The following is a 26,043-nucleotide window of genomic DNA, read 5'->3' as shown; positions in this document are numbered from 1 at the left end:
ATTTTAAAGTTGAACCTAAGTTGCTCAAAGAACGGAGGGCAGTCTGTGGGTCATGCTTTGGAATCTCTTGTGCGTTGAGTACAGGGTTTTCGAAACCACAGCTAGTTCAAAAGCATTTACAACTTTATTGGTTGCAGATGAAACCACACAGACACGCTTTAAAATCACACAGTTGGCTTGCACTGATTGGACTTTCGAGGGAACAGAAGTCAACGCAGTTACAGAGGTAAAAACTTCATCACTTAAATCAAACACAAAAATCTTGAAAATTTGTGAAGCAATCGGACGTAAGATGAACTTGACCTGTACTATAAATAACACCACAGAACTGTGTTATGGCCAAATAAGTTAATGTAACTAAGACTCACATTTAGCTAATATTCGAAAGGTGGCGCAAAGAGCACTTTTCACATTTAAAACTATGTATCTCCAAAACTACTTACGGTTAAGACTATTGGGGTCGGAGTAAGGCATTAGAATTTAAAATTCAATAAAACTAGCTAAAGAACTTAGTTAATAATGTAAAAAATTTAAAAACTTATTTCCCAAACCAAACCCTCTTTAGCCGCTAAATAAATATTTCAGCTCTTTACGCCACCTTGTGAAAGTGGGTCTTCCTTGAGGTATGGTGTTAAAAGCTCTACCTATTATCATACGCAATATTTCTGCAACACAACGGAAAAATGACATTGCGAGAGAAAACTTGGTATCCTACCGTTAGTGTCACAATACATCACAGAAATAAGATTCACCACAAACTCTTGTGTTTACCTTGTTCCAAAATCAGACCCTAATACAATAATAAACAGTTTTAAAACGCTACTTTTGTTGTTTAGTTCGGAATGATATGCAACAACGCATGGCAGAAACCATTTTCCGTTTTATTATATATGTTTGGAAAACTCGTTGGAGGTGTGATGGGTGGATTCATTTCTGACAAGTAAATCACATTTTCTGATAAAACTATTTTTTGTTTAAGACTGTCCGCTAAATGAGTTACATTATTCCAGACATATATATTGAACATAATACACTACCGATAATACAAAAAAATGTGCTATACAAAAATCGTCCTAAACCACGTGCGTTAAATGTTAAAGATACTAGTTGCGGATAAGCATACTTAAACGTGTCAGTATAATACCTGATGTCAGTAATACCTAATGTCATTTTAAAAATCTTTCGTTGTTTTGACTTTTCTATGCACTAACTAACCCATATTCACTTACCAACACATCGTTTTTCAAATTAAAACACATTTTTGATGTGGCAGGTATGGAAGAAAACCAACATTTCTTGTATTCAGCGCTTGGCAGTACTTGGTTACTTTCGCGTCCAGTTTTACACAGAACTTATCGAGCTACGCAGTAATGATGTTTCTTTCTGGATGCAGCGGACTTGTTAATTTTAATGCAGCTACGCTGTTAGGTAAGAAATACTGATTCACTATAGTTTTTAGCAGTAGTTCTATCGTGCCTCGTGGTAATGCTGACACATCTTAATTAAACCATACATATATTAAAAAGAAACCTAACTTTAACGAGTGTGCTGACATTTAGAGTTTAGGCTTTTAATTTGCCTTAACACTAAATCTGGGCATATAGTTCGCAGTCACGGGTAATCATCTGCATAGTTACCTGTTGTTTTAACATCCCGACTAGATTGTGACCATAATCCAAGTCCTACCAAACTACTAATACGCAAAAGCTAAACCTTTATATTGTTTAAATTATTTTGAAGCGTTTAAAGCAAATCAAAACAAGTAACTTTACAATAATAATTCTAACTTTACCATAAGGTACTGAAGTTTTGGCACCGAACAAACGAAGTTTAGTCTATTTCGGCAACAATGTCGGTTACTCCATCGGATGTATGATAATTAGCCTCTTGGCTTATCTCGTGTCGGACTGGCGTTGGTTTTTACGCGCCACCAGCGTTGTCGGCCTTCTTTACATACCTTACATTTGGTAAGCTTAATGCTGTTAGCTTTTTGTTCTGATAAACTTCTATATGACCGTTTTTAAAGAACATTTTTTAAATATAACTTCAAGTTAGTCTATTTTGGATAAAAATAAATATTTTTCAATGCACATTGATATGTCGATTTACTTCATACTTTAATAACACAGGATTTTAGATGAGTCTCCCCTTTGGCTTTTGGCTGTTGGAAGAAACGATGAAGCCAAAAAAGTCCTTAAGAAAATCGCGAAGTGCAACAAAATGCAGTCAAGCGTGTCCGAAGACGAGTCTTGCGAATTGCTTGCTGAAACAGACGACTCGACTGGACTGTGGTCGACTTGCAAGCTGATAGCTCGAACCCCAACATTACTAAAACGTCTGGCGATAGTCGGCTTGTCCTGGTATGTTGAGTCATTCATTTGTTTGTGTTTAGCAGCTCCACCAAATTTTGTTTGGAAGACTTCATGCAATATTAATTTAGGTATAGGCCTACCCTTGATGGATTTTTCAAAACACAATATTTGCTACAAAAAGAGAGAATTTTCTCCTGTATTAAGGTTTGCTTGCGGTTGCATCTACTACACAATCTCTCTGGATCTTAAGAATTTTGGAGGAAATCGATATATTACAATGTTGCTTCTCGGAGTAGCTGAGTTTGCTGCGACCGGTTTGTTTTTTATCGTGTCGCAAAAATGGGGAAATCGTAATTCAAACATGGCTTTTATTGGAGGGGCTGGAGTTCTTATTGCTGTTCGACCACTCTTAAAGATGTGTAAGATGAATTTATTTTTCGAATACGGCCAAAATAAACTTTTTGTAAGTTATATAATTGATTGCTGTATTTTTTATAGCTGGTGTTGTTGCGCTACAGATGGCGGTTGTTATTGCTGGAAGGCTGCTATTAGCTGCCAGTTTTGTTACAATCTACATGCACACGGGAGAGCTCTTTCCAACTGCAGTTCGAAATCTTGCCATGGGATATTCGTCCTGTATGGCAAGGGTCGGGAGTATGCTGTCACCTTTCATCATTTATGCAGGTACGCTTAGTAAATTTTCTTCAACATGGTTAATCAAGTTGAGGTACAACGAGTTTGAATTGGCCAGTTATAAGTTATGTACTTTACTTCTAGGTCACCACATACCAACTTATTTTTACTGCTAGGTCACCAAACCAACAGCATCGCTGTTCCATTTGGAATGGCAGCTTTAAGTTTTTTGACAGCAGCCTTGTACCTGTTTCTACCAAAAACTAAAAAGACTCAGCTCCCACAAACTGTTCAAGAAGCAGTAGAAATGAAAAGGTCTGTTGATCTTTAATATTAAATTGAATTATGTCAATCATGAATAGTTTGGCTGTTTTTTTCAGCGGTCTCAAACTTTCTTGTCAATCAAATAAGTGGAAATCGTCTAAAAAGACCTCAAAGACAAGTTTATGATGTCAAACTATTGAAAATGGACGCGCAACGGTCTATTTTTTAATTATATTTTCTGTGTGTTAAATTTGGGTGTTTGGAAATTTTACGATGAAAAGGAAAACAGTTTCGGTGCTCTCGGTTGCCTTGTGAAATATACAATAAAATTCTGCTTGCAAAAAGTGTTTGCTTGGTAAAAAATATTCTATTGTTCTTATTCGCTACAACGAAAAAGCGTTTTTTTGTTGACAAATGAATGAAATGACTGACTGAACATAGCAGTCGCTGTTTTTCGTTCACACTTTAAAGTTTAACAAATACAAAACTGAGTGGTTGAGAAGAAAATATATTTTGAAGCAATGGCAAATTCTGATTTGGATGTAGTAATTTCAGATGTCCTAAAATGGGAAGAGGTGCCATTTTTCTTTTCTTGGCTTTTAATGTTGTTTGCAGATTTATGAAACATGCAAGTTGATGCAACTATTTATCAGATGATTTTTTCTCTGGAGGAACGTAATTCGACTTTGGTAAATGAGCTAAGAGGACAAACTGACAAATTGGGCTATCTTGAAAACTCGACAAAAAATCTAAAAGATGACAACAGCAATTTGACACAAAATGTCAAAGTTTTGCAACAAACTTTGGAGGATCAAATTATGCATAAAGGTCAAGAAATGTTTAATGGTATTTGATATATTGCCCTTTAATGTAATTAATGTGTTTAGATGAAGCTAGATCCCTGAGAGAACAGTTAATAGCTTTGCAAAACCATACAAAGAGAGATAAAGCTGAGCAGAGCAAAAGAATTGAAAACTTGCAGACCTCTTTGACTGATCTTCAAACTGAGCACAGAAAAGAAATTGAAAAATTAAATACAGAACACAAAACTGCAAGTATGTTCCACTATGTACTGTTTTTCAATGTTGTCAATTATGCTTACATAGTTTCGCAGTTTCTCTCAGAACCTCAACAAGGTCAGGTAAAAACTTTTTTTTGACATGCAAGACTCGCATTTAAGAAACTTTGATCTTTGAAATATCCTAAAGGGCAAACAAGATAAAATGGTTAAGAAAATCACCTCTAAAAGTTACAGTTTATGGTCTTGCTAGAACTTGTTTTGTAAAATGCTGAAATATAGGTGAGTTAGTGTCAAAGCAGCATCAGCAATTGATTTTGGACAAGGATAATCAAATTGCAGAAGTAATTAAAAAAAACAAGAATGCAGAAAAAAAGCACGAAAGTGAAATTATCAAACTTCAGATGGAGGTATGCAGGATTTTATTGTAATACATAGTCAAACACACTTTTTAACCTTTATTTTAGCAGTACTATTGGCCTTTCAGTAGTTTTATAATAAATAATTGGCCTTTTGATGTCCAGACAATGTTTTATCAATAACTGTAAAACAGGAGATATATTTTGTTTGAATGAAAATCATGTTTTCAATACAGTATGAAGGAAAACTTTCAGTGTTCCAGGCCAAACAAGCTCGTCTACAAACAACAAAATCAAATCAAAACAGTGTAAACAATGACATTTTCAGAAAGGTAACCTACTATTGTATCCATTTCATAATTACTGCTGAGATATTACCATTTTTATTTTAGAAACTGCAACATGTCCAAGATGAATCAGATCGCCAGATTACACAGTTAAAAAATGAAATAGCATGGTTGAAACAAAATTTAAATGAAGTAGAAATTATTAGACCAACAGTTGTGGGTATCCAACAAAATTCAGGTCCAAAATCATCAGTTCGGCATGGTATTCTTAAGCGAAAGCGGCAATAGACACAGCATGAAGCATTCAATCAATAGCTCCTTCCAAAAATGCATATTCATCCATCATTTCTACAACTGAGTCTACACAAGAATATGAATTAATTACATGTAGAAATTGTTGTGATTCTATACACATATACAAACCAAAATCTTTTTTGTACACTGTTTTTCTTTTTTGTCCTTGTGTTACTCTGTATATTTCTTTGGCCATTGTCTGAACAAAAATTTCCTAAAAAATATGACACAGTAAACTAATGTCTAAAAAACAACATGTTTTTCAAAACAGTTTTTTGACATTAAGAGTTATTATTTATGAGAAACAATAAATAACAGGTAAGCTTAAGTAACAAATTCTATTTTATTTCGTTGAGAAATTTTTATTATCCTAGCTTGCACAAAACTAGTTGTCCCTAAATATCACATGACTATATTCAAGCCACAAACAGGTTTCAAGAACAACATAATTATGTTTTAATTTGTTTACAAACCCTCTCGGTTTTGTACTTACAAACTGCATTACGTTTAGTAACATATTGTTTAGTATGAAACTTCCCAACAAACTGCTTTTTTAGGCAAATAACCCATATTTCCCAAAGTTTTGCATTCTAAGAGTTAAAAAAGACAGTAGGTTTCAAGTTCGACCTTGTTTGTGGCTACTACAGTAGTAGTCCTACCGTAGCTTTTGCAATCAGAAAAACTGACTCTTGACTTGCAATAGTAACATCCTGGTCAGCTTTGATAAGAGTTCTTATCCTAGCAAGAGGCAAACGGGTAAGTTTTTCAGTCTTTTCCGCCTCGCCACTTTCCGTATCTTCAGGTACAGTTTCAGAATTCTCGTTTAAGGATTCCTTGACCTCGGAATCTGTCACTTCCTCTGACATTTCTGTTCTTTGTACGAATTTACGACAATTGATCCAATGAAATAACACTTTGCAAAATTATTGTGTTGGGCATTTTTTCCCGCGAAACTGTTCCGCTTTGTTGCGTATGAATTTTTTTTTTTAGTTTATTTTAGACCAATGATACTATTCATTGTTTGGACACACATCATGTGTAACTTTATTTTATTGTTGTATTAGTGAAATGGTTTGGGTAGTGATTTGGTAAATGTTAAAAGTATAATCAGGCCTGAAATAAAAGTGTTTTATTACTATTTCGATGTATTTTTCCGTAAAGTTGTAGGGAAAGTACCATCACAGAAATCATGTGAGAGAAAATATTTTCTAATCGTTTTTGTAGTGCAGTAAAAGTTTACCATTTCGCAAGCATACAAATACTTACCTTTTTAAATAATAGAAATTGTGTTTTTTTCAGTTGTAGGTAAACTTGCACCTTTGCAACTATTTACTTTGAAATTGCCTTTTGTAATGGGTAGCAATGCACCATATTTTGCACAAGTTTACCTCGACGCAACAAACAAGGCTCCGCTTCATGATAACGGCACGACAAACACATAACACAGGTACGAACACCTAGCGACTGTATATATGCTAAACGTACAATAAGGAAGGAAATAATAGTAAAAAAGCATAGTAGCTGGATCTGGTGGTGACGTAAAATTTTTCGTGTTTGAAATGTCAATTTATGCCGAAGCTAGCAAACTAAAATCAAAAATAATATATTTGAAGGATCATTTGCCATCCTTTTTGCGATACAAGAAAGCCATTTTGTCCTTATTAGGCTGCATCGAAATCACGAGTAATCTGAGCAAATGTTTGTTCGAAACCAATGACGTTGATGATAACGATCGAAAAATAATGAAGTGAAACCGTTGATATATTTAAGTGGAGAACAGATTGAATTTTTGAGTTGATCGAATTGGTCGCTCAAAGAGACTAGTAAAAGCTGCTTAAATAGGCTAACGATAAGGCGACATCAAGTGCTTTATATTATAGGCTAATAATTGTTTTTTTAATGTCTGAAATTGTTTATTAAGCTTTTCGTGAAAGCTAATTATAATATAATTCTATGTTTAACTTATATCGACTAAGGCGATTTACGGTTGGTTCAATTTTCGACCCCTAACGCAAATTTATTTTTTCGGGTTGGTGTAAGCGAATTTGACTAAATTTGCAGTTTGTTTTTGGTAATGTTGAATTTCGGGCGATATCGATTGAAGCAAATAAATATCAACATCAGCATTTCCTTCCTACGAAAATTCTACATCCTGGTTTTGTGTACAATGCACTTACGATATGCCGGAACTAATTAACAGACAACCCCATAAAGCAGACGATTGATTTTAAGCTTTGTTGGTTTAAATCGAAAATGTATTAAAAGAGCAAAAACGTGACAATGCGCGTAAAGACTTTTTTGTGAGGATGGGTTAAGATCGCTCTATTAGCAGAGAAAGGGCTTTGGTCGTTTAAAAATGAATCATTTTCTTTGTGTTCTTACTTTATTCAGCACAAAGATACATTAACAGGAAAAGCCATAAGCGATCATCAGGGAGACTTTCATAATGCTCATTTGTTTCGTTATAGTGTGTTGGTAGCACGACGTCCTTACTGGATTCATACTTATGTCTTTTGAATTAAAACGAAAAGCGGTTCTTGATAACAATCAGGAAATGAAGTTTTTTTTCTTGATCGACTTTACTGGTAAAGTTCTGTTTTCAGTGAATTAGGAATGTCACAAAATCACCAAGAATCTTCAAGTAATATAAGTGATGCTGCACCGCGAACTGGGTTTCAACAACCATCTAGTCAAGCGACGACTTCGCTAACATCTCAGCGACTCGTTGATTCTGCGCCAGAACGAAGATCTTCGATTTTTTCAGGAACCGTTGATGTCGAAAATCGAGCTTATAGTCAGGTAAAGCATTCCGAATATATGTTACACCGAACATTGGCCTGATTTATGACCAATCACGCGACAGGTGTAGGTCATGTGATGTCACAACAAACCCTAACACAATGTTAGCACTTTGAAATAGCTGGTTTCAACTACCACTCCTGCAAAATTTATAGTGGTTTTGGGATCGAAAATATTTGTATTTAGAAATTATTTGGTGTGTTTTGTTATGTCACTTCGTTACTGTGGTTTGAATTATTGCCCTTGATTGTTGAAACACTATATTTCAAATTACCTCCGCCCAATATTGCGGCATAGGCTAGAACAGCGGTTCTCAACCGCGGGCACGAGCCGTATTGTGGGAGCCACGGGTCAAGGCTCGCTAGGAACCACCAAAAGACATTGAGCCATTTTCAACTGGGGCTTAACCCCTTTTTGTAATGCACAGAACTAAGAGTGTGTTGCAAATATCTATCGAATTTGGCTACATCACGGGTGGATGTGCTTTATTCTTGATTTAAGCAACTATTTCCCACTCGATCTTTATGTCCATGTTGAGGGCATCGAGCTTTATTTCTTATAAAATCATTCGACTTGAAGCTGAACTTATAATCAAACTATTTAGAAGCGATTCTGGAACTGAAAGCGTATTTGCGGCCACAAGTTGCATTTTAATTTGAAAACACTGAAGTCGATTACATCAAACGTTTTTTTTTTCTTTTTAGGAAGGGCAACAAGTTGCCCACGTCGAAGGCGGAAGTCCTGGCTCGTCCGGGTCGGTTTACAGCACACCAGCGGTAGCAGCTCACACACATCGCTTCCAAACACCGCGAGAACCAATTCAACATGCCGAACTAGGTGCGCGTTTACCTTGTCCAGTAACAGAAAACTCTTTAAATGACGAAACCATCCCAAAACTGCCACTAGGGGCTCCAACACCGCAAACTGGTCAACCGGTCAATCACGATGTAACAAGGTATGTACCTGGCCATGGGAATCGTCCACAGACGCTGTCAGCTTTCGTTACTGTGAATGAAGAAGTCACATCTATCCAGCCAACAGCGCCCAGTCAAACACAAGGTACTTTAAGACAGGCTGTTATAACATTTGCGCAAAATGGCAAAGGTAATGATACTGCAAGTGGACGTGAATGGTTGCAAACACCAACGGCGTTCGACTGGCTTGAAGAAACCACGCCGAAATCGCCTGCAGTTTCACCTACAGTATCACCAAGGCAGACGCGAAGGCTTCACTTTCAAACTGGTACACCAGAGCACGGAAATACAAGCGTTCAACCGACCAGGCCACCAGAACGCGATTTAACAGAGCAAATATTGCTCAAGCCGCATGCGGCGCCTTTCAGGTCATTTCCAGAGTCCCCAGAACGCAGTGACACAGGTTTGTTATTGCAGTACAGATCAAGTGACAGTCGTGTTGCCAATTCCATTCGTTCAAACGAGGAAACATTGCCAAAATTACTAGGACCATCACATGCCTATTTTCCAGCAGACCAATCAAATGAGCAAGAAAACCGCCAAACCAGATCGGCTATTTCAAATTATCAGACTCAGGGTAATTATTTAAGGCCATCATCTTTACCACCACGGACATCATCATCTAGCTTGCACCAAACAAGGCTTAGTCCATCATCGACGACCCCTTTCCAAGATGAGACCGACCCCAAAGTTCTTGCCACGCCGCGAGAACGTTCTCGCCCCAGAACATCGTCCGAAAATAAAATCGCGGTTAGCCATCAAACACTACAACAACCTGTGTATCTTTCCCAGTCGGCTCCCACAATGCAAAGCTACAACGTGACTTTATCGCATGACTTGGTGCCGCCGTCTCCGCGGGAAACGAAAACGGCGACATACGGACGTGGAACAATACAGGAGCATACTGAACCGAAACTGGTTGCACTGACACAGCACACAGGGTTGCCACAAAGCACACGGGCACAATCTGCCCTTTTCAGCGTGACGCACGGCTCCCATATGTCAGCGAATCCAACCCCTCCAACGTCAGCAAATTTTCGAGAGGAACAAGATATGATTACGCAGGTTGCCAAATGTAAGTCGGTGTTGACGTGTATGAAACAAAGTTAGTTTCTGTGTGTTGAATTTCTGGAAATTGCCTTTCCGATTTGACAAAACCGTTAATGGTCAATTGAGTATCGTTTAAATTTTATTGTGTTGCAAATAGGTTTACTTTAGTGCAGTATTACTTGTTATGGTAAAACGATAGTCTCTAAAATGTACTGGGGGTTAGTTGAGGTTAGGCCTTTATTTGCTTTGTCAAACACGTTTACTACCGCACCACCGCGAGTACTAACAGATGCTGGAGCAAACAACAGTGTCTGCCATGGCGGTCTAGAAACATCCGGGCCCTAACCACCGAACATAATGACAGCTACTACATGTGGTAAAGACAATGACTTTCAAAAAACAACCTTTCAATGACAAAGCAATATTCCACACATGTGTATTGTAACCTTAAAACACTTGTATATAACCAAATGTATTTAATTTAGGTGAAGAACTGAAGGATCTGCTACGAAAAAGAGTCACAGCGATTGCCAGTGAAGAATCGTCCCTTGCCGAGATCTCGCAGAGACCCATAATCCCGGTCAACCTTGCTATAGTTAGCAAACCGCAACAAATCGACGAGGAGTTTCAGGCAGAAGGGCATTTTAAACGCAGAGAAGACTTCGTCAAGGTGTATGAAGTACCAGAAAGCGACATTACATGTGTGGAGATGTTTTCACGGGCGAGGGAAGCAGCAGAAGAAGAGGCCGATCGGAAATTTCAACCCGGCGAAACCAGGGCGAAACAAGAATATGTGAAGAAACATGGAAACACTGTTGGAGTTGTAGGAAGCGCCGGCATAGGAAAAACCACATCTGCGAAGAAGTGGACTCTCGGGGCATTAAGTGGAAGATTGTGTGGAGAAGTAACTTTCATCTTTTATATTACAATCCGATTTATTGACTTCACCAAGCAGATGACTTTCCTGCAGTTTCTTCTTTCCACCATTTTACCGGAATGGACCTGCAGCCCTGAAGAGGAATTCTACATTTGCAACTCCATTTGTAATGATCTTCGCGTCTTGGTGATTTTCGACGGCTTAGATGAGGCTGCCTTTGAGTCATTTTCAAGTTCGGTTTCGCTGCCTTTGCTTCATTCAAAATCGAAAGCGGAGAATTTCCTGAAGCACCTAGCTGCGGGAAACTTGCTTCCACGTGCTCGAAAGATCGTCACTTCGCGACCATCTCAGCTTTACAAGTTGAATCCGGCATACCGACCCAAGTTTATCATTGAGGTCCTTGGACTTACCCGCAGTTCGCAAGATGAACTCGGACGTCAAATATGTGGAAACAAATACGCGAAAATACAGGAAACCTTGGCACGCAACAGCAATTTATTCGCCTACTGTTATGTTCCCGTTAATTTCATATTGACACTCAACTACCTGATGAACTACGATGGTGATATCCAGTTTGTTTCACTCACGCGAGTTCTTGCTTTTAGCTGTGGTCAGTACTCGGTCACTGAGCATCTTAAAGGCGACGAACGCGAGTTGGACAAACTCGCAAAATTGGCTTGGGATGGATTTTTCATGCAAAAGGTGATTTTTGACTTCTTGGAATTCAAACTTGCTGGCATTAAAGAGTGCACGGCTGATGCTTTCCTGAACACGTCAGTCACAAAGCACGTCAATCCAAAGTTAACGATCCTGGATGGGCACAAAATCCGATACTTTTCTCATCTCATCTGGCAAGAGTTTTTCACAGCAGTTTACCTGATGATGATTATGTCTCTGGAGGAATTCAAAATCCACTACACTGAGCTTGCCAAGGACAGATGGGAGGTCGTTGCCAAGTTTTCCTTTGGCATCTGCGACCGTCCAGTCTACCTTGACCTCAAATCAGTAATTTCCTCTTTCAAGCACGAACACCTGAACGCCAAGAAGACGTTGCTGAAGGATCTGATGGCAAACTGCTTGAACCGAACGCGGACAGCAGTGGAACCGGCTTGCAGCTGGGCCCATGAGTCAAATGATGCAGAGATTGCCTCCATTGCCTCCTCATCGCTTCCTGACCGACTCGACCTTCGGTACTCGTCCTTCACCCCAAACGAGGCGGAGAATCTGTCCTTTGTGCTTCAAGATGGCAGGGAAAAGCCGGTATGTCAATTAGAGTCTGTCATTTTATTTAAAGTTTATCATTTTTAAGTTTGAACCAAATAAGTTTTATATTGTGCTAAAATCCCAAAACTGTTCGTGCAGATAATATAGTTAGCTAAAACATAAAATGCGTTTTTGACGGTTTGCGAGTAAAGCAGCTCACTACTCCATCATTTTAAACTAGCGTTAAAAATACACCACTCATTGCCAAAACATGTTGACAAATGAAACGGTTGAGTCTCAGGAAACTGCAGTAACTGGATTCATAAACGTAATAATATTTTTTCTGCAACTAGCTGAGGAACTTGGATCTGTCCGACAGCAAAGTGGATGACTCTGGTTTGACATTGCTGTCCAAATGTGTCCACAATATCGAAGAACTGTTGCTGAGAAGATGCGACATCAGAAGCCGGGGCGCCGACGAACTATCTGGGAAGATAGACGTCCTACAAAAACCGGTAAGAAAGCGGAACGGCACAAACAAATGTAAATTCAATTTGGTAAAAGAAACTTGGCTAATAATAATTATTCAACGAGAAATTACTGCGCCATTGCACACAAAAAATACAAAATGTGAATTCTAACTTTCTACAGCTTTGTCCATGCAAATAGGCGTTTTTGTCGGTTACAAAATCAAAGATTTAAAACACTCTGAATGCGATCACCACCACAACGTACTAAATAGCGGATAACTTTGACCAAAATATTTTGTATTATGTGACTGTGCGTCGCATGGTCGTTTGATCTATTGACGTAAGCAATGTGATTTGTTAGCTGAAGAAACTCGATCTCTCTTTCAACAAGATTGGAGATTCGGGCACAACTTCTCTTGCTCGTTGCGTCCACAACATCGAAGAGCTTGAGCTCGGAGGTTGTGAAGCCGAAAGTCAAGGAGCAGACGAGCTTTCCATTAAGATTGAAGTCTTGGAAAAGCCTGTAAGATTGTTTTTATAAGATACAGGAAGAGAGAAAATATTCTGGTTCCAAAACAGTTTGTTTGCTTTCCCGTGTAGGAACTCGAAGACGATTAGTTTTACGCGTACAGACATTTAACATTAGGCTAATATTGTACTTGTTGTTGTTTATCTTTTACACTCATATTTTGGTTTGAGTTAAGTTTATCTTACACTAAAACATCATCCTAGCTGCACAATTGAGCTAAAACATGTAGTATTATTCTTTCCTTGAGCCTGTTAACTGATCGGCCAGCGCAAACGTCTGGCGAGATACCTTGCAGTTTATTAGATACAAAATCATGTTTTAGCTGAAGAAGCTCGACCTCTCTTACAACAAGATTGGTGATTCAGGAGCAGCTTCATTGGGTCGCAGCATCCACAACACCAAACGGCTGATCCTAAAGGACTGTGAGATCAAGACCAAGGGCGTGGAAGATCTTTCTGTTAAGATCAAAGCCCTGAAAAATCCGGTAAGGCAACGCCTGAGGGCGTAATGCTCGGAATGGGTCTCTGTCGAAGTCGATCATTTCTTATTCATTTTGTTACCTTTTTGAAGATGTTGATGTCAATTTAACTGCCTTACAAGCCCATATAAACTTTACCCAAGCCTGAATAATATATGAGCATCCCAAGCTTGTATTATGTGACTCGCTAAAACGTCAAAAAAAATTTTCTCTGACCAGATGACACAGTTGGATCTCTCGCACAACAAAATTGGCGACTTGGAAGCAACTTCGCTTGCTCTTTGCATCCACAACTTCGAAGAGCTTGTTCTGATTGGATGCGAGATCGGACAGAAAGGAACCGAATTACTTTCCGTCGAAATCAAGACATTACGTCGACCTGTAAGCAATACAATAAACTTCAGTACACAAGGCTGTTCTATATGTGTATTTAACAATCGTTGTTTGCACGCATAGCGCAGTAAAAATAATATACCAGGCCACAGGGGGACGATTTGTGTTTTTATGTTTAAATTATGTTTTAATTTAACGTTATTATTTCTTGTTTGTATCAGTTGAGAAAACTAGATCTCTCCGAAAATAAGATTGGAGATCAAGGCGCGACTTCACTGTCACAAGGTGTCCACAACATCGAGGAGCTGCTGCTTCGTGGATGCGAAATCCGGAGCAAAGGAATGATTCCACTCTCACATGAGATGCGAACTTTGCAAGTACCAGTAAGTGAGCCAAAATGCCGACAGTTTGGTTTTAAAATCTGGCTCCAAAACCAAGGTGACAAAACCCGAACTTGCCAGAAAATTAGCGACAGTATAGCAACTGTGAATAAGTTTAAACATAAAGGGCTTAAATCTGACCTGACTTATATTTGAATATATTTGTGTTGTAACTAATCCTTGATAAATACTTTTGAAGCCAACTTCGGTTTTATTGTTGTTGTTTTTTTAAAAATGGGTACGAGTCGGGTTCAAGGATGATACTTTGGGTTCGGCCTTTTATTTTGAGCCGGTTTACAACTCTAGTGTATTTATTCAGATGAAGAAACTTGATCTTTCACGAAACATGATCTGTGACTTGGGAGCAACATTGCTCTCTCACTGTATTTCTCATATAGAGGAGCTGGAGCTGGACGGATGCGAGATCGGCAACAAGGGAGTGAAGGAGATTGCCAAAAGAATACAGTCCCTTCATCAGCCGGTAAGACTATTTTTAACTTGCTGTCATTCTAAAATCTAAACTATAATAAAAGCCTCATTTTAAAAGACTTGTTATGACTTTAAAATAAAGCAGTGGTTCCCAAACTTTTCAAGCATGCGGCGCATTAACAAACTAAATTTTCTTTTCGTGGCACATTTTGAAGGCCGACCACAAGAAAATTTTGAAATTGCAGTTAATTTTCAACTTTATTCGGGTGAATCAGATTGCTTTCAATGCCGAGTATGAACAAAATGAGCTTTTAAACGCTGTCATGCACGCCCTAATGTTGTAAAAATGTTCTAAAACACCAGGAAATGGGTGCACTACACTTGGAAATCTCTCACGGCGCACTAATGTGCTACGGCGCACAGTTTGAGATTCATTGATAAAGTAAAGTTTTGTTATGAGATAAAATTTAATGAAAAATATGATTTCATGTCGATTAAGTTGCAATGGGATTCCAACCGAAGACCGCTGCATCATAAAACTTTAGCGTGATAGAACAAACTCGATATTTCTTTGATTTCAAATGGAAACAGGCACGGTTTTAATATAGTTACCTAACATCCTGCACTGTATGAATTAAACATATTGATCAAAAAAGGCCAATGCGGAATCTCATTTAAACGAAAAGTACTGTTCTAACTCCTCTTGTGCAAATGATCGGGACTCCGGGCAACGTCTCTTGTGAGCTTGCAGTACTGTAACGTATAATTAAGCGTGATCTTGCTAGCATATCATTTACAGTCACCTACTTTACAACTGTATTTTTTACCTGCAACATACAAAAGTTCTAGGTCAGGGGTGGGCAAACTTTTCAGTGCAAGGGCCGCATTCAAAGGTTTTCAATCTTATCGGGCCGCATAGTATTTCACCAACGGACGCCAATGGCTTGCTTGTTTTTTGTTTTAAAATAACTTGTGTAAAGAATTTGGTTTATATCACACACACACACACACATATATATATATACCATTTTAAGTCGCCTAAAATGCTCAGATTAATAATTTCTAACTTGGTGCATTAGTTTAGCTGAACGGAGCTAACTGTTAAGACGTCATAAACTGTATTGTGACGATTGCGGTGCCTGTTCTTTCGCATTGTTTGCACACAATAAGCGGATAAAAAGCCTGGCGTATGTGGTCACTAGGCTGGTAATCTTTTTTTCCAGTCTCACGAAAGCTGTTTTTAGCTGTTTGAAAATCAAAATATTAGGCAAAATAGTTTTAGTTACGTCACGGCCGCCAGTACATGTATTTTAACATACCTGGCCACGACCGCACAAACTTGTCTCCGCGGCCGCATGTCGCCTTACGGCCGCACGTTGTGTACCCCTGATTTAGCCCAAAATATTAACATAGTATATTTTCAGCTATGTGCAAATACGTTTGTTGTCACTTTAATGATTGTACACACATTGGTTGAAACGCTACAATTGTAATTGTTTAAAAAAAATAAACAAGCATTTGTTTCAACATAGGCTACACCACGTTTTTTTGTTAATAAATTCCTTGCGCTAACATTAAACAATGCGAGCCGCTTTTAATAGCCGTGTTTAAATGTTCGTTTGCAAAGAACTGCAACGACCTAAACTTGATCCAAAGTGACCATGGTTTTGGCGTCAACATTGCAGAGTGGACTGTATTTGAAAACGTAAACCGCTTTTACTTTATCGAACAAAGAAATGGTGTCAAGTGACGATTTGCATAATAACGTGGCAGAAACAACAGGCTAAAGCACGCAAAAAGTATATTTTTAAAACTCTACGCCTGTGCTTATAATTCTATTCAGCGTTGCTTGGTAACTTTCTCTTCAAAGTTTGCGAACATTTGGCGGGCCGCACAAACTCCTTTGCCGGGCCGCATGCGGCCCGCGGGCCGTAGTTTGCCCACCCCTGTTCTAGGTCGATGTCTAAAAATCAATGCGTGCTTGCACACATGATCATTTCAGGCCATTTCGTTTATTGACAGATGGAGCGACTTGACCTTACCTGGAACAATCTGACTGACGAAAGTGCTGAGTCGTTGGCTGGATGCGTCCACAACATCAAGGCACTTTGCGTCAGCGATTGTGGCTTCACCAAAGCCGGGATGAGCCTCATTAAGTCGAAGTCAAGAGGCAAAGACTCAACCAACTACCGCTACATCTGAAGTTAGAATGGGATGCGGTTTGCAACGTCGGTATAAACGTTTCAAAATCTTTACCCATTCAGGCGGTTGGTTTGAACCAATAACCTTCGGGCTTTGCCAATAAGCTAAACAATGCGGTCGGGATCATAAACCGATTATACGCAGGATGTGGTTGAATTGCGTAACATACCTGAATCGACAAACGTCGGTCATGTTCGTGAGGATTTTTTACCAGTCGTCGACGAAGACTTATGTAGGCTGGGGATGAAGGCACGTTTTTCATTGACTACGAACACCTACGAATTGGATACCTCCTTTCCATGTCAATCTCGAAATTTACATTTTTATAACTAATGCTGTTTAACATTTAATACGATCGTTATTTCGATAAGGCAGCTGTGTTAAAAGCGAATGACAAAGTAGGTTATGAACTAAATCGCTTTGGATTTGCAGCTTACAAAATTCTATTGTTTCGCAAAATACTGTCAACGCAAAATAGCGACTTTGAATAGCGGTTAAAGAGTTTCTGTTTTGGGTAAAAAGCTTTATATAAGTGACACTTTAAAAATGTTATGAGAGTGAAGGTACAGCAATGCGAATAAAACTTTATTGCTCAAATCGATCGTTTTAAAACTAATAAGTTAAGTTTCTGGCCTATAAATGGTCAAACATACAGCACCATTCAAAGATCTAGTGGAAGCAAAGAAAAAAAAAACAGAAAAAATTAGATTGTCTTATTAAAGTCAATCATGTAATTGAAACCCCTTAGTCTGTAAACGTTTGGACTCGAGTGCTAAGCACAAGTTTACTGTAATGGGCATATTGCTACACTAATGCAAAATAAAAAGATGAAACATCAACAGACGAACATAAAAAAGACTTAAAACTATGGACACGCAGAAAAAAGATGCCACGCCAAATCAAGACTGCGAAAAAAACTAGAAATAAGTATTTAGAGAGCATTTGAGAAAAGGGGAAATAATCTCATCTGAGCAACTTAAAAAACAATTCAGCTCAAAATTGATAAACATGGGAGCATCAAACATAAATCTAAAGCAACAATTCTAGAAGCCGAAAAAAAAACAGAAAACTGTTTCGGTTTGCAAGCAAATGTGGAGACAAGTAAGAAGGCTAACTACATTTTCGTGCGATATAAAGTTTAAGGCAAAATATTTTTGCAACCAGCTTCCTTAATGAAATTACGCATTTTAGACGTTAAACCGCAGTCCCTAACATCCAGCACATCAACTCTCTTTGCACAGCTTTCAAGAACTTGCCAACAATTTACCAAATCAGGGTTCCCAGAAAGATCAAGGTATTCAATCTGTCAACAAAAACAGTTACCATAAAAGCCGTCTGTACCAAAGATCGTGTCTATTTAATGAGTAAAATTATGTAAAAAAAACCTATGAGACGTTAACGGTATTTATGTAGCAAAAACGAAACTCTTACGTATTTAATTGTACTGCAAAGCATTCTAATGCCAACCCTTTGGATGTTACATTGTTGAAGAAGCAAACGTTCAATCTTGTTTATGCATTTAGCCAGTGAAGCTGCGCCCGGGTTTCCAAACTGGTTACAGGAGAGGTCAAGTGTCTTTTGCTGTTAAGAAAAAACAAACAAACAATAAAAACTTTGCAAAGGTATAAGCTTTTCTAAAATAACTTACTTAGGAAATTTATTGAAATGCTAACGGTTAGAGCTATTTGGTTTAGAAAATAGTATGTAATTACAATGACATTGTAATTAAACCTGAAGTAAACCTTATTCCAACAACCGCTTTTTGAGGTGTTGAGTACCATCTCCAATAACGTGGAGGAAAACAGATATAGTGGTTTTATTTAAATGGGGGACATAAATAAATTGTGCTTAAAACTGCTTCGTTTTTTATAACATTTTTTAACTTAAATTGCAAAGTTTTAATAGCAAATTGTGTGTCTGAGAGAAGCCGGGTAGGTATAGGAGTCATTCTGTTTTTAATCTGCACGATCAAACATTTTTAAAGCTAAAAACAAGCATACAGGTATTTATTATTTGCCAATAGCTATGACATTTATGTCTGCTGTTTGGTTTGACACGTCTGTACTACAAGGCTTATTCGTAAATAAGTGAAGCTTGGTAAAGTAGAATGTTGGGCAAGCTAATAACAGGTATACAAACCACTGAGCCGAAAATACCACTTTACTGGCCAAAACATAATTACCTTTCTAACTAACAGCCTTATTTTGCTAGAGAGTTCGTTAACTCCTTTGCTTCCGATCTCACATCCCCACAGAATCAGCTCGAGAGTTTTGTGAACACATTGAGCAAGAAAAGTGGCGCCTTCATTTCTTATCTTGTTGCGAGAGAGGTCGAGTTTTCCCACCTGTTAAACATTGACCCAAGTAAGTTATCAGTGTTTTTATGTAAGCTATTTGAGTTTTTTTTCGTGTCGTTTGAAAGAAAAGTTTTGTATGAAACTTTTTTGCAAAAAAAATGTATATACAAGATGTCGTGGCAATCCTTTGATCATTTCGGATAATTCCTCAGTTCCTTTAACTCCGATCCCACAGTTGGCCAACAGCAAACTCTCAACGTTGTGAACACAACGAGCCACAGCCGCTGCACCAGAATCTCCAATAAGATTGTTTGAAAGATCAAGGGTTGAAATCTGAACACAAAGTGGCTTAAAATACAAAAAATGACCCATGAAAGTAGTGTTTGTGGCTGTTGTTTTACTCTAAAAGCAATAGTAGATGCATAGGCCCATAAAAATAAATACTTGTGTTATGTCTTTGACAGAACTTGCCAGCAGAACACATGGATTTACAGCTGTTTAAAACATTTTCGCAAATGCTTATGAGCTCATAAGGTAATATTCGATTGCTTTTAATGAAAGTGCTTTTAGATCAGGCAAGTGTGCACGTTTGCACTAAAAACTAGCCTATTAGTAAGTCCACACGTTAAAATTATGAAAAGGGATGTTCTTAAAAGCAAGACTCATGTCAACATAGGCTAGCTTAACGCACTACTAACCCATTGCATCCTGTCAGCACAAAGCACGAAAGTAATGTTTTCGATATCAATAAGAAGATAATTGCTCTTTGGCATTTTAGCAGGCAGCAAACGGGATACAGTCGAAGTAAGTTTTGCGCAATTAGCTTCTCGAGCCCAGCTGCAAACCCTTTTGATGGTACTTGCTTTGTGACAAAAAACATCTGCAATAAAGAGATTCTCCAAAACTGATATTCGGGCGACCAATTTTTCTACAGAACTACCGGGAATTACTAAATCGAGTTCTCTAAATACTGAAGGATCCGCAATACCAAAGGCAAACTTTGCAACCACTTCCCATCTGCTGTTTTCAAGTTGCCTACAATGTTCCTGAAACTTATTTTTGGGCATGATCATCATAAGATATACTGCGGCAAAAAATTCTTGCCAGATAAGGTGAGAAAAGTATTTGTATTTGTGTCCATCCAATATCGTCAACATGAGATTTGCTTGCATTGCAACAGACGTGTTTAGAAAGGCGTCGGCTGTGGAAGTTTTGATACCAGCTTCTTCTAGGTGATTTATTTTAAAAACTAACCGTTTTTTGAGAAACCCATCCCATGCCAGTTTTGACAACTTTTCCAGTTCACACTTTTCACCTTTGAGGTGTTCGGTCTGTGCGTATTTTACGCACGTGTATGACAGAATCCGTGTCATTGAGACGTTGTAAATGCCTCCACTGTTAGACATCAAATAGTTGAGTGTTAATATACAGTTGACAGGAACATAACAGTATGCCAACAAATTGTTATTCTGTATTAGTCTTTCCCGAATTTTATGGTATCTTTTGCTACATATCTGACGTCCGAGTTCATCCCGTGATCTTGGAGTTAAACCAAGTATTTGGACAATAAAACTGGGTCGGTATGATGAATGTAGCTTGTATAGTTGAGATGGTCGTGATGTAAATATCTTTCGAGCACGTGGAAGCAAGTTTCCCCCTGATAAATGTTTAAGAAAATATTCTGGTTTTGATTTTGAATAAATTAATGGTTGGGGAACTGAACGAGAAAACGTCTTAAATGCTGCCTCATCCAAACCGTCGAAAATCAACAAAACGTTCGGATCATTGCAAATGACGCTGAGTATATTTTTTACTTCGTCGTTAGTACAAGTCCATTCTGGCAGAACCGTAGAAATAAGCAACTGTAGAAGTGTCATTTTTTGTGAAAAATCAATCAACCTGATCACAATGTAAAATATAAATGATATGTTTCCACACAACTGTCCATCTAACGCTTGGAGTGCCCACTTTTTTGCTGAGGTGGTTTTTCCGATTCCAGCTTGTCCAACCACACCAACTACATTTCCATGTTTTTCTGTGTGGTTTTGTATGTTTTGTTGATTCTTTTTACTAAATGTTTTTTCTGCCTTAGTTCTAGCGGACATTTTCGCACGAGAAAACATTTCTTCCCCGGTAATGTCACTTTCTGGTCTTTCGTAAATTTTTCCAAGTTCCTCTCTGCGGTGATAATGTCCTTCTGCTTGATATTCGTCATTAAGTTGTTGTGGTTTGCTAACTATGGAAAGGTTAACTGGTTCTATACGACGCTGGGTCAAAGCTGCAAGTGATGAAGCTTCTTTTGCAACAGTTTCAACTCTCACTTTCAGCAGGGTCTTTAATTCCTTGCCTTAAAAAGCAAAAAAAAATACGATAAAGAGATGCAAACCTTGTAACGGATCTGTATGATGTTCCAATAAACAAACAAAAATGTCAGTTGGGATCAAGCCCAGGCATTCCGAATAATACTCAGGTTTTGAAGCCTTTTGCAAATGCATGAATATTAACTGACAGATAATAAGCTACATCAGCCAAAAAACTTTATAATACCGACACTATACATAAAAACCTATGTCAAAAACAAAACAGTTTCGTAAATGTATTGAGACTGTTTAATGCAATTGTGCTCATACGAACATTTTTCGGTTTCGGCGATTCGTGAGATTGGGTTTACAGGTGGTTCTGTATCAATCGCCGGTGTGGGTGTAGATGGTGTTAATGGATCGGTGCATGTTGGTTCAGTTTTCTCTCTCGCTACAAATGGTGCAGGTGGCTGTGTTAAAGGTAGTAGTTGGTCGTTCGACTGGTTGCGGACTGTTGGTGGTTGATGTGATGTGGGCAGGGTTTCATCCAATGACTTTGGTGAGGTTTCTTTCTGCAAATTAACTGGTGCAGGTGGTTGTGTTGAAGTGTTAGGTTGTTCGTTCGTAATCTGAACAGTTTGCCGTTGCTCAACAAGGGTATAATAGTTGTGTTGGTGAAATTCTACTGGTGCGTTGTACACTGGCCCAGTTGTGTTTGTGATTGTGTCTCCAAACCGCGGCGCGTCTACTTTCTCCTGCAAATAAAAACAGTGAAGTTGGAAACACACCGCTATTGTTACAGCAAAAATCTCACCATGGTAATATATTGGTTTTGATTTTGACCAACTGGGGACAATTGGTTTGGAGGTGATCTCGGTACAAGTTCACCCGATCCGTGGGGTTGGACAGATTGGGGCTGTGCATCTCCGCCTGATCCAAGGGGTGATGTGGATGAAGGCACAAGTTCATCCTGTTGTTCTGGTAAATCATATTGAGGTACATCGTCATCCGGTCTTCCAGGACAATTGGTTTGGGGTTCCGTATCGCTCATGATTGATGCATAACAAGCTTGTTGAAAATGCTATTGTAACACACACAGTTGTCTTTTGTAACGTTTGGAGCGTATGCCCCACCAGTTCTGACTTTTTTAGAGTTAAACAAATTTAAATGAAAAAAGTATCAAAAACGCTGAAAACAGATCGTGAAAAACTTATTAATTTAATTTAAAATTCTTCAAAAATGTCTTCCAAGCAAGCAAGGATTAAGTCACGTACACCATCAATAAACTTTAACTGTAGGATCTGCCGATTGTGCAATATCAAACCTGAACCTTGATACAATCTTACAATTACGAAAAAGGCCCTCGGATTAAGTATTTGGACTTTATCCTTAATCATGTCACGTAGGCACAACCGCTTTTCCACATAAGGCTCTGGGCGTTGGGTTTGCTAATATTTACAAACCATCACATGCAATAACAGAAAGTCAACTATTCATAGGTCCTGTAAACGCTGTTTGACCTTGCACTTACATCACTGACAAACGCCCGTCAACGTTTATACTTCTCGGACAAATTCATTCTAGGAAGATTTTTTTAGAAAAATTGAAAGGACAAATGGTATAATTTTTTAGAGAGTTACCTTTTGACACTTTTTTGGAGCAAGAAAGTAAAATATTTGTCGCACAGAATCAAACTTGTTTGTTGAAAAAAATCACTTACAAAATCACCAGGAGAGAATTAAATGCCCACGCAACAAATATTGCAGTTAATCTCGAAATCGAACTTTTCCCCCGTCTTTGTTGACAGGTTTTAAGCAAAGAGTGTTTTACGCGTTTGGAACAAACAACAGAAACACTGAAACTTGAATAAATACATAATTTCAACTCATTGAAAAAAGTTTTTAGGTTTTTTAAAGGTCAAACTATAATCAAAATCTTCATTTATCACGACTGTGGATAGAGTTAAACAAAAACTGCAGCTAAAAATTGTTTCAGCCATATTGTGCAATAAGGTTAGAGATTTCGTAACGTAGGGATACAAACTTAAGTGCCATGTTGTACTTTGTCCGGATACGAAATAATAAACATTATCAAAATGCAATCACGACTGCAGCAAACAAGCGGATAACGATGTTTGTCAAAGAATAGGACAATAGGACCCGAGTCACGTAGGCACAGACAAGCATTAGGCTATGACATCACAATTATAACTTTCCCATTTAAAACAAGCATGTATTCTTTCAAAGCATTAATGCATTTATTTTCTAAAACATACAGAGTTGTGCCGCAACACTGGCTTTCACAACAAAATAATTGTTTACTAGACCAAGGGAATTATTACATCACATTCGGTGGGGTACTTGCAAACTGCTGTATGGCCTGACGGTTAAAAACCGCTGCTGGTTATCATTGTTACGTATACTATACGTCGTATAGTATAGCAACTTATTGAGAGATTTGCCGCCTGTTGCACGCCCCTAAACTAAAGTAAAACATAGCATTTTAAGATCGCTTTTGTGTAAGAAAACCTGAAACAAGCAGGGGGATCACTTTAGGGTTTAGGCTAATTATGTTTTGTTTTTTTTTTGATAAAAATTAAGCCCCTGGTTCAAAGTGGGTCCCAGGTAGCCGACTGTGATTGGATTTGTAAATGTTTTCAAAGAGTTTGGCTTTTTGACTAATTTGTAAGGTTTGATTGCGTGAGTAACTGGATGGTGGCTAAAGCATCTTCTTACAAGAAACACAAGTTTAGTCTTTTGTTATGCAGTTTGCCAAGATAAGTAGATACCAACAAGACGTTCCGGTGCCATAAGTTTTATTCAGTCGTTGCATACAGTCGAACCAAGGTTGTAATTCGGACCCGGTTTTCGATTTGTAGTCGGTTAATCCAAATCTCGGGCCCAGAGTTGTAAGTCAGACCGGGTACGGGTTCGGGCCGGGTTCAGGCTTGATTGGGGCCTGGCGTTTCACTCTGTGTCATTATTTTTTGAATAAATTTAACTAGCTGAGTAGCCGGTTGTAAGAACCGACCTATTCTCAAACAGCCCTAAAACGCCTTGTTCAAGACCAATTTTGTATTGTGTTTGTTGTCTTGGTGTTTTCCTGAGGATTTAGCTGTTTAAGCCCATCTTAGGTCGTAGCCTAACAAAGAACAGAGATAATACAAAAGTTTTTTATGACGAGACCTAAGCGACAGTACGAGTGAGACACAAAAAACTGGAATTATAGCGCCCACTTATGGTGGCATTTATCGAGATTATTTAAATTAAAATTGACCCTTTGACTATCTGCCTAAAATGGACAATAGAAGCTGGTAATTTGTTTCAAAGAAGGCCCAAATCGGTTAAAGGTAGCCTGTAACTTTTTTCAAAAAAGTTTGTTTGCAGATGGCGTCGTCCAAATTCGTTAAACTTTTAGAAATTCGTTTACCAATCAACTTTTCTAAAGAATATTACACGTTGTATTTTACCGATTATGCACAAAAGCTGGAATGTAAAAACGTTTTCAAACGCAAAATTCTGAGAACATTGATATTGCATTTAGACCCTAAATTTTAGAGGCTCAATAACCACTGGCCCCAATGAACGGATCAACTCCTAATTAACTAAGTTAAACAAGGGTGTTGTTAACAATCTTGGTGTGTCCACAGCCACGTTAATGGCATCCGAACACGTTTTAACTTGCTATAGTTTCAGTCAGGAACTTGGCCGAATGGTTCCATGCGCATTACTCACATACAGACACAGTGGCGGCTCGTGCATAAAATTTGTGGGGGTGCTGCCCCCACAAATTTTAGCCTTTACTGAACATATATAAGTTGGCAATATATTGAAAAGCTACATTTCTAGTTTTCTAGCCATTTGTTTAGTGCAGGGGTGCACAACCTGCGGCCGTACGGCCGCATGCGGCCGAATAGACGATTTTGTGCGGCCGTGAACATGTTTATTAAAATATATGCACTGGCGGCCGTGACGTAAAAACAACTCTTTTGCTAAATATTCTGACTTTCAAACTGCACTAAATAGATTTTGTAAGACTGAAAAAGACATTACCAGCCTAGAAACCCCGTGCATCACACTTTATATACGCCTATTGTATGCAAACAATGCAAATAAACAGTCACCTCTTGCGTCACAATATAGATTATGACGTCATAAACAGCTCAGACCAGTCGTCAGACTGTTTAGCTTAATTTGTGGATCAAGTTCAGGGCTTTTTGGACGCCATTAGATGGTTTATGTATGTGGGACAAGCCCTATTTTCACATAATACATTTAAAAACAAAAACAAGCAGGTAATTGGCGGCCGTTGGTGAAATAAAGATCTGCGATGCGGCCGTCTTTCCAAAAAGGTTGTGCACCCCTGGTTTAGTGTATAAAAACAAGTAATACAAATCTTAATTAGCAACTCCATTGTGACGTAAGTTTTGTTACGCAATAATGTACACGAGTGTAAACAGCAGAGGGCATCATTTGTGTATTTTGTTTACTCGCACAGCGACGGGCCAAACACAATAACGTTCAGTAATAATGTGAAAAACACACGTGGCACAGCCT

At 38.4% G+C, this 26,043-nt stretch overlaps 4 protein-coding genes across 5 annotated transcripts; 3 read left to right on the top strand and 1 right to left on the bottom strand.

Moving 5' to 3' along the window:
- Positions 1-890: 890 nt before the first annotated feature.
- Positions 891-3,577, top strand: LOC145223657 (organic cation transporter protein-like). The gene is made up of 7 exons (XM_080090058.1): positions 891-940; positions 1,274-1,428; positions 1,799-1,967; positions 2,130-2,731; positions 2,811-2,996; positions 3,122-3,260; positions 3,326-3,577. The coding sequence occupies exons 1-7, from the start codon at positions 891-893 to the stop codon at positions 3,393-3,395; spliced, it is 1,371 nt and encodes a 456-aa protein (XP_079946184.1). The 3' UTR covers positions 3,396-3,577.
- An 84-nt stretch (positions 3,578-3,661) lies between these two features.
- Positions 3,662-5,439, top strand: LOC145223983 (coiled-coil domain-containing protein 152-like). The gene is made up of 6 exons (XM_080090397.1): positions 3,662-3,784; positions 3,863-4,037; positions 4,097-4,264; positions 4,510-4,637; positions 4,823-4,918; positions 4,979-5,439. The coding sequence occupies exons 1-6, from the start codon at positions 3,731-3,733 to the stop codon at positions 5,159-5,161; spliced, it is 804 nt and encodes a 267-aa protein (XP_079946523.1). The 5' UTR covers positions 3,662-3,730; the 3' UTR covers positions 5,162-5,439.
- On the bottom strand, positions 4,954-6,124 carry LOC145223984 (DNA polymerase epsilon subunit 4-like). The gene is made up of 3 exons (XM_080090398.1): positions 5,827-6,124; positions 5,297-5,381; positions 4,954-5,233 (listed from the first exon to the last, which is right to left on the bottom strand). The coding sequence occupies exons 1-3, from the start codon at positions 6,031-6,033 to the stop codon at positions 5,178-5,180; spliced, it is 348 nt and encodes a 115-aa protein (XP_079946524.1). The 5' UTR covers positions 6,034-6,124; the 3' UTR covers positions 4,954-5,177.
- Positions 6,125-6,446: 322 nt separating this feature from the next.
- Positions 6,447-17,463, top strand: LOC145223982 (NACHT, LRR and PYD domains-containing protein 3-like). Of its 2 annotated transcripts, XM_080090396.1 has the most exons (12): positions 6,447-6,614; positions 7,771-7,966; positions 8,671-8,803; positions 8,873-10,015; positions 10,476-12,127; positions 12,424-12,585; positions 12,902-13,063; positions 13,392-13,553; positions 13,767-13,928; positions 14,102-14,263; positions 14,580-14,741; positions 16,712-17,463. In XM_080090396.1, the coding sequence occupies exons 2-12, from the start codon at positions 7,781-7,783 to the stop codon at positions 16,889-16,891; spliced, it is 4,266 nt and encodes a 1,421-aa protein (XP_079946522.1). In that variant the 5' UTR covers positions 6,447-6,614; positions 7,771-7,780; the 3' UTR covers positions 16,892-17,463. The 2 variants fall into 2 exon arrangements, with proteins under 2 accessions (XP_079946522.1, XP_079946521.1); XM_080090395.1 differs by having other exon boundaries at positions 8,671-10,015.
- Positions 17,464-26,043: the final 8,580 nt, after the last annotated feature.

This window comes from Phallusia mammillata, chromosome 4 (assembly GCF_965637545.1).
Source record: "Phallusia mammillata chromosome 4, kaPhaMamm4.hap1.1, whole genome shotgun sequence".
Classification (NCBI taxonomy): Eukaryota; Metazoa; Chordata; class Ascidiacea; order Phlebobranchia; family Ascidiidae; genus Phallusia; species Phallusia mammillata.
Note: the sequence above shows the minus strand (reverse complement) of the source record. Positions and strands in the feature narration are given on the sequence as shown.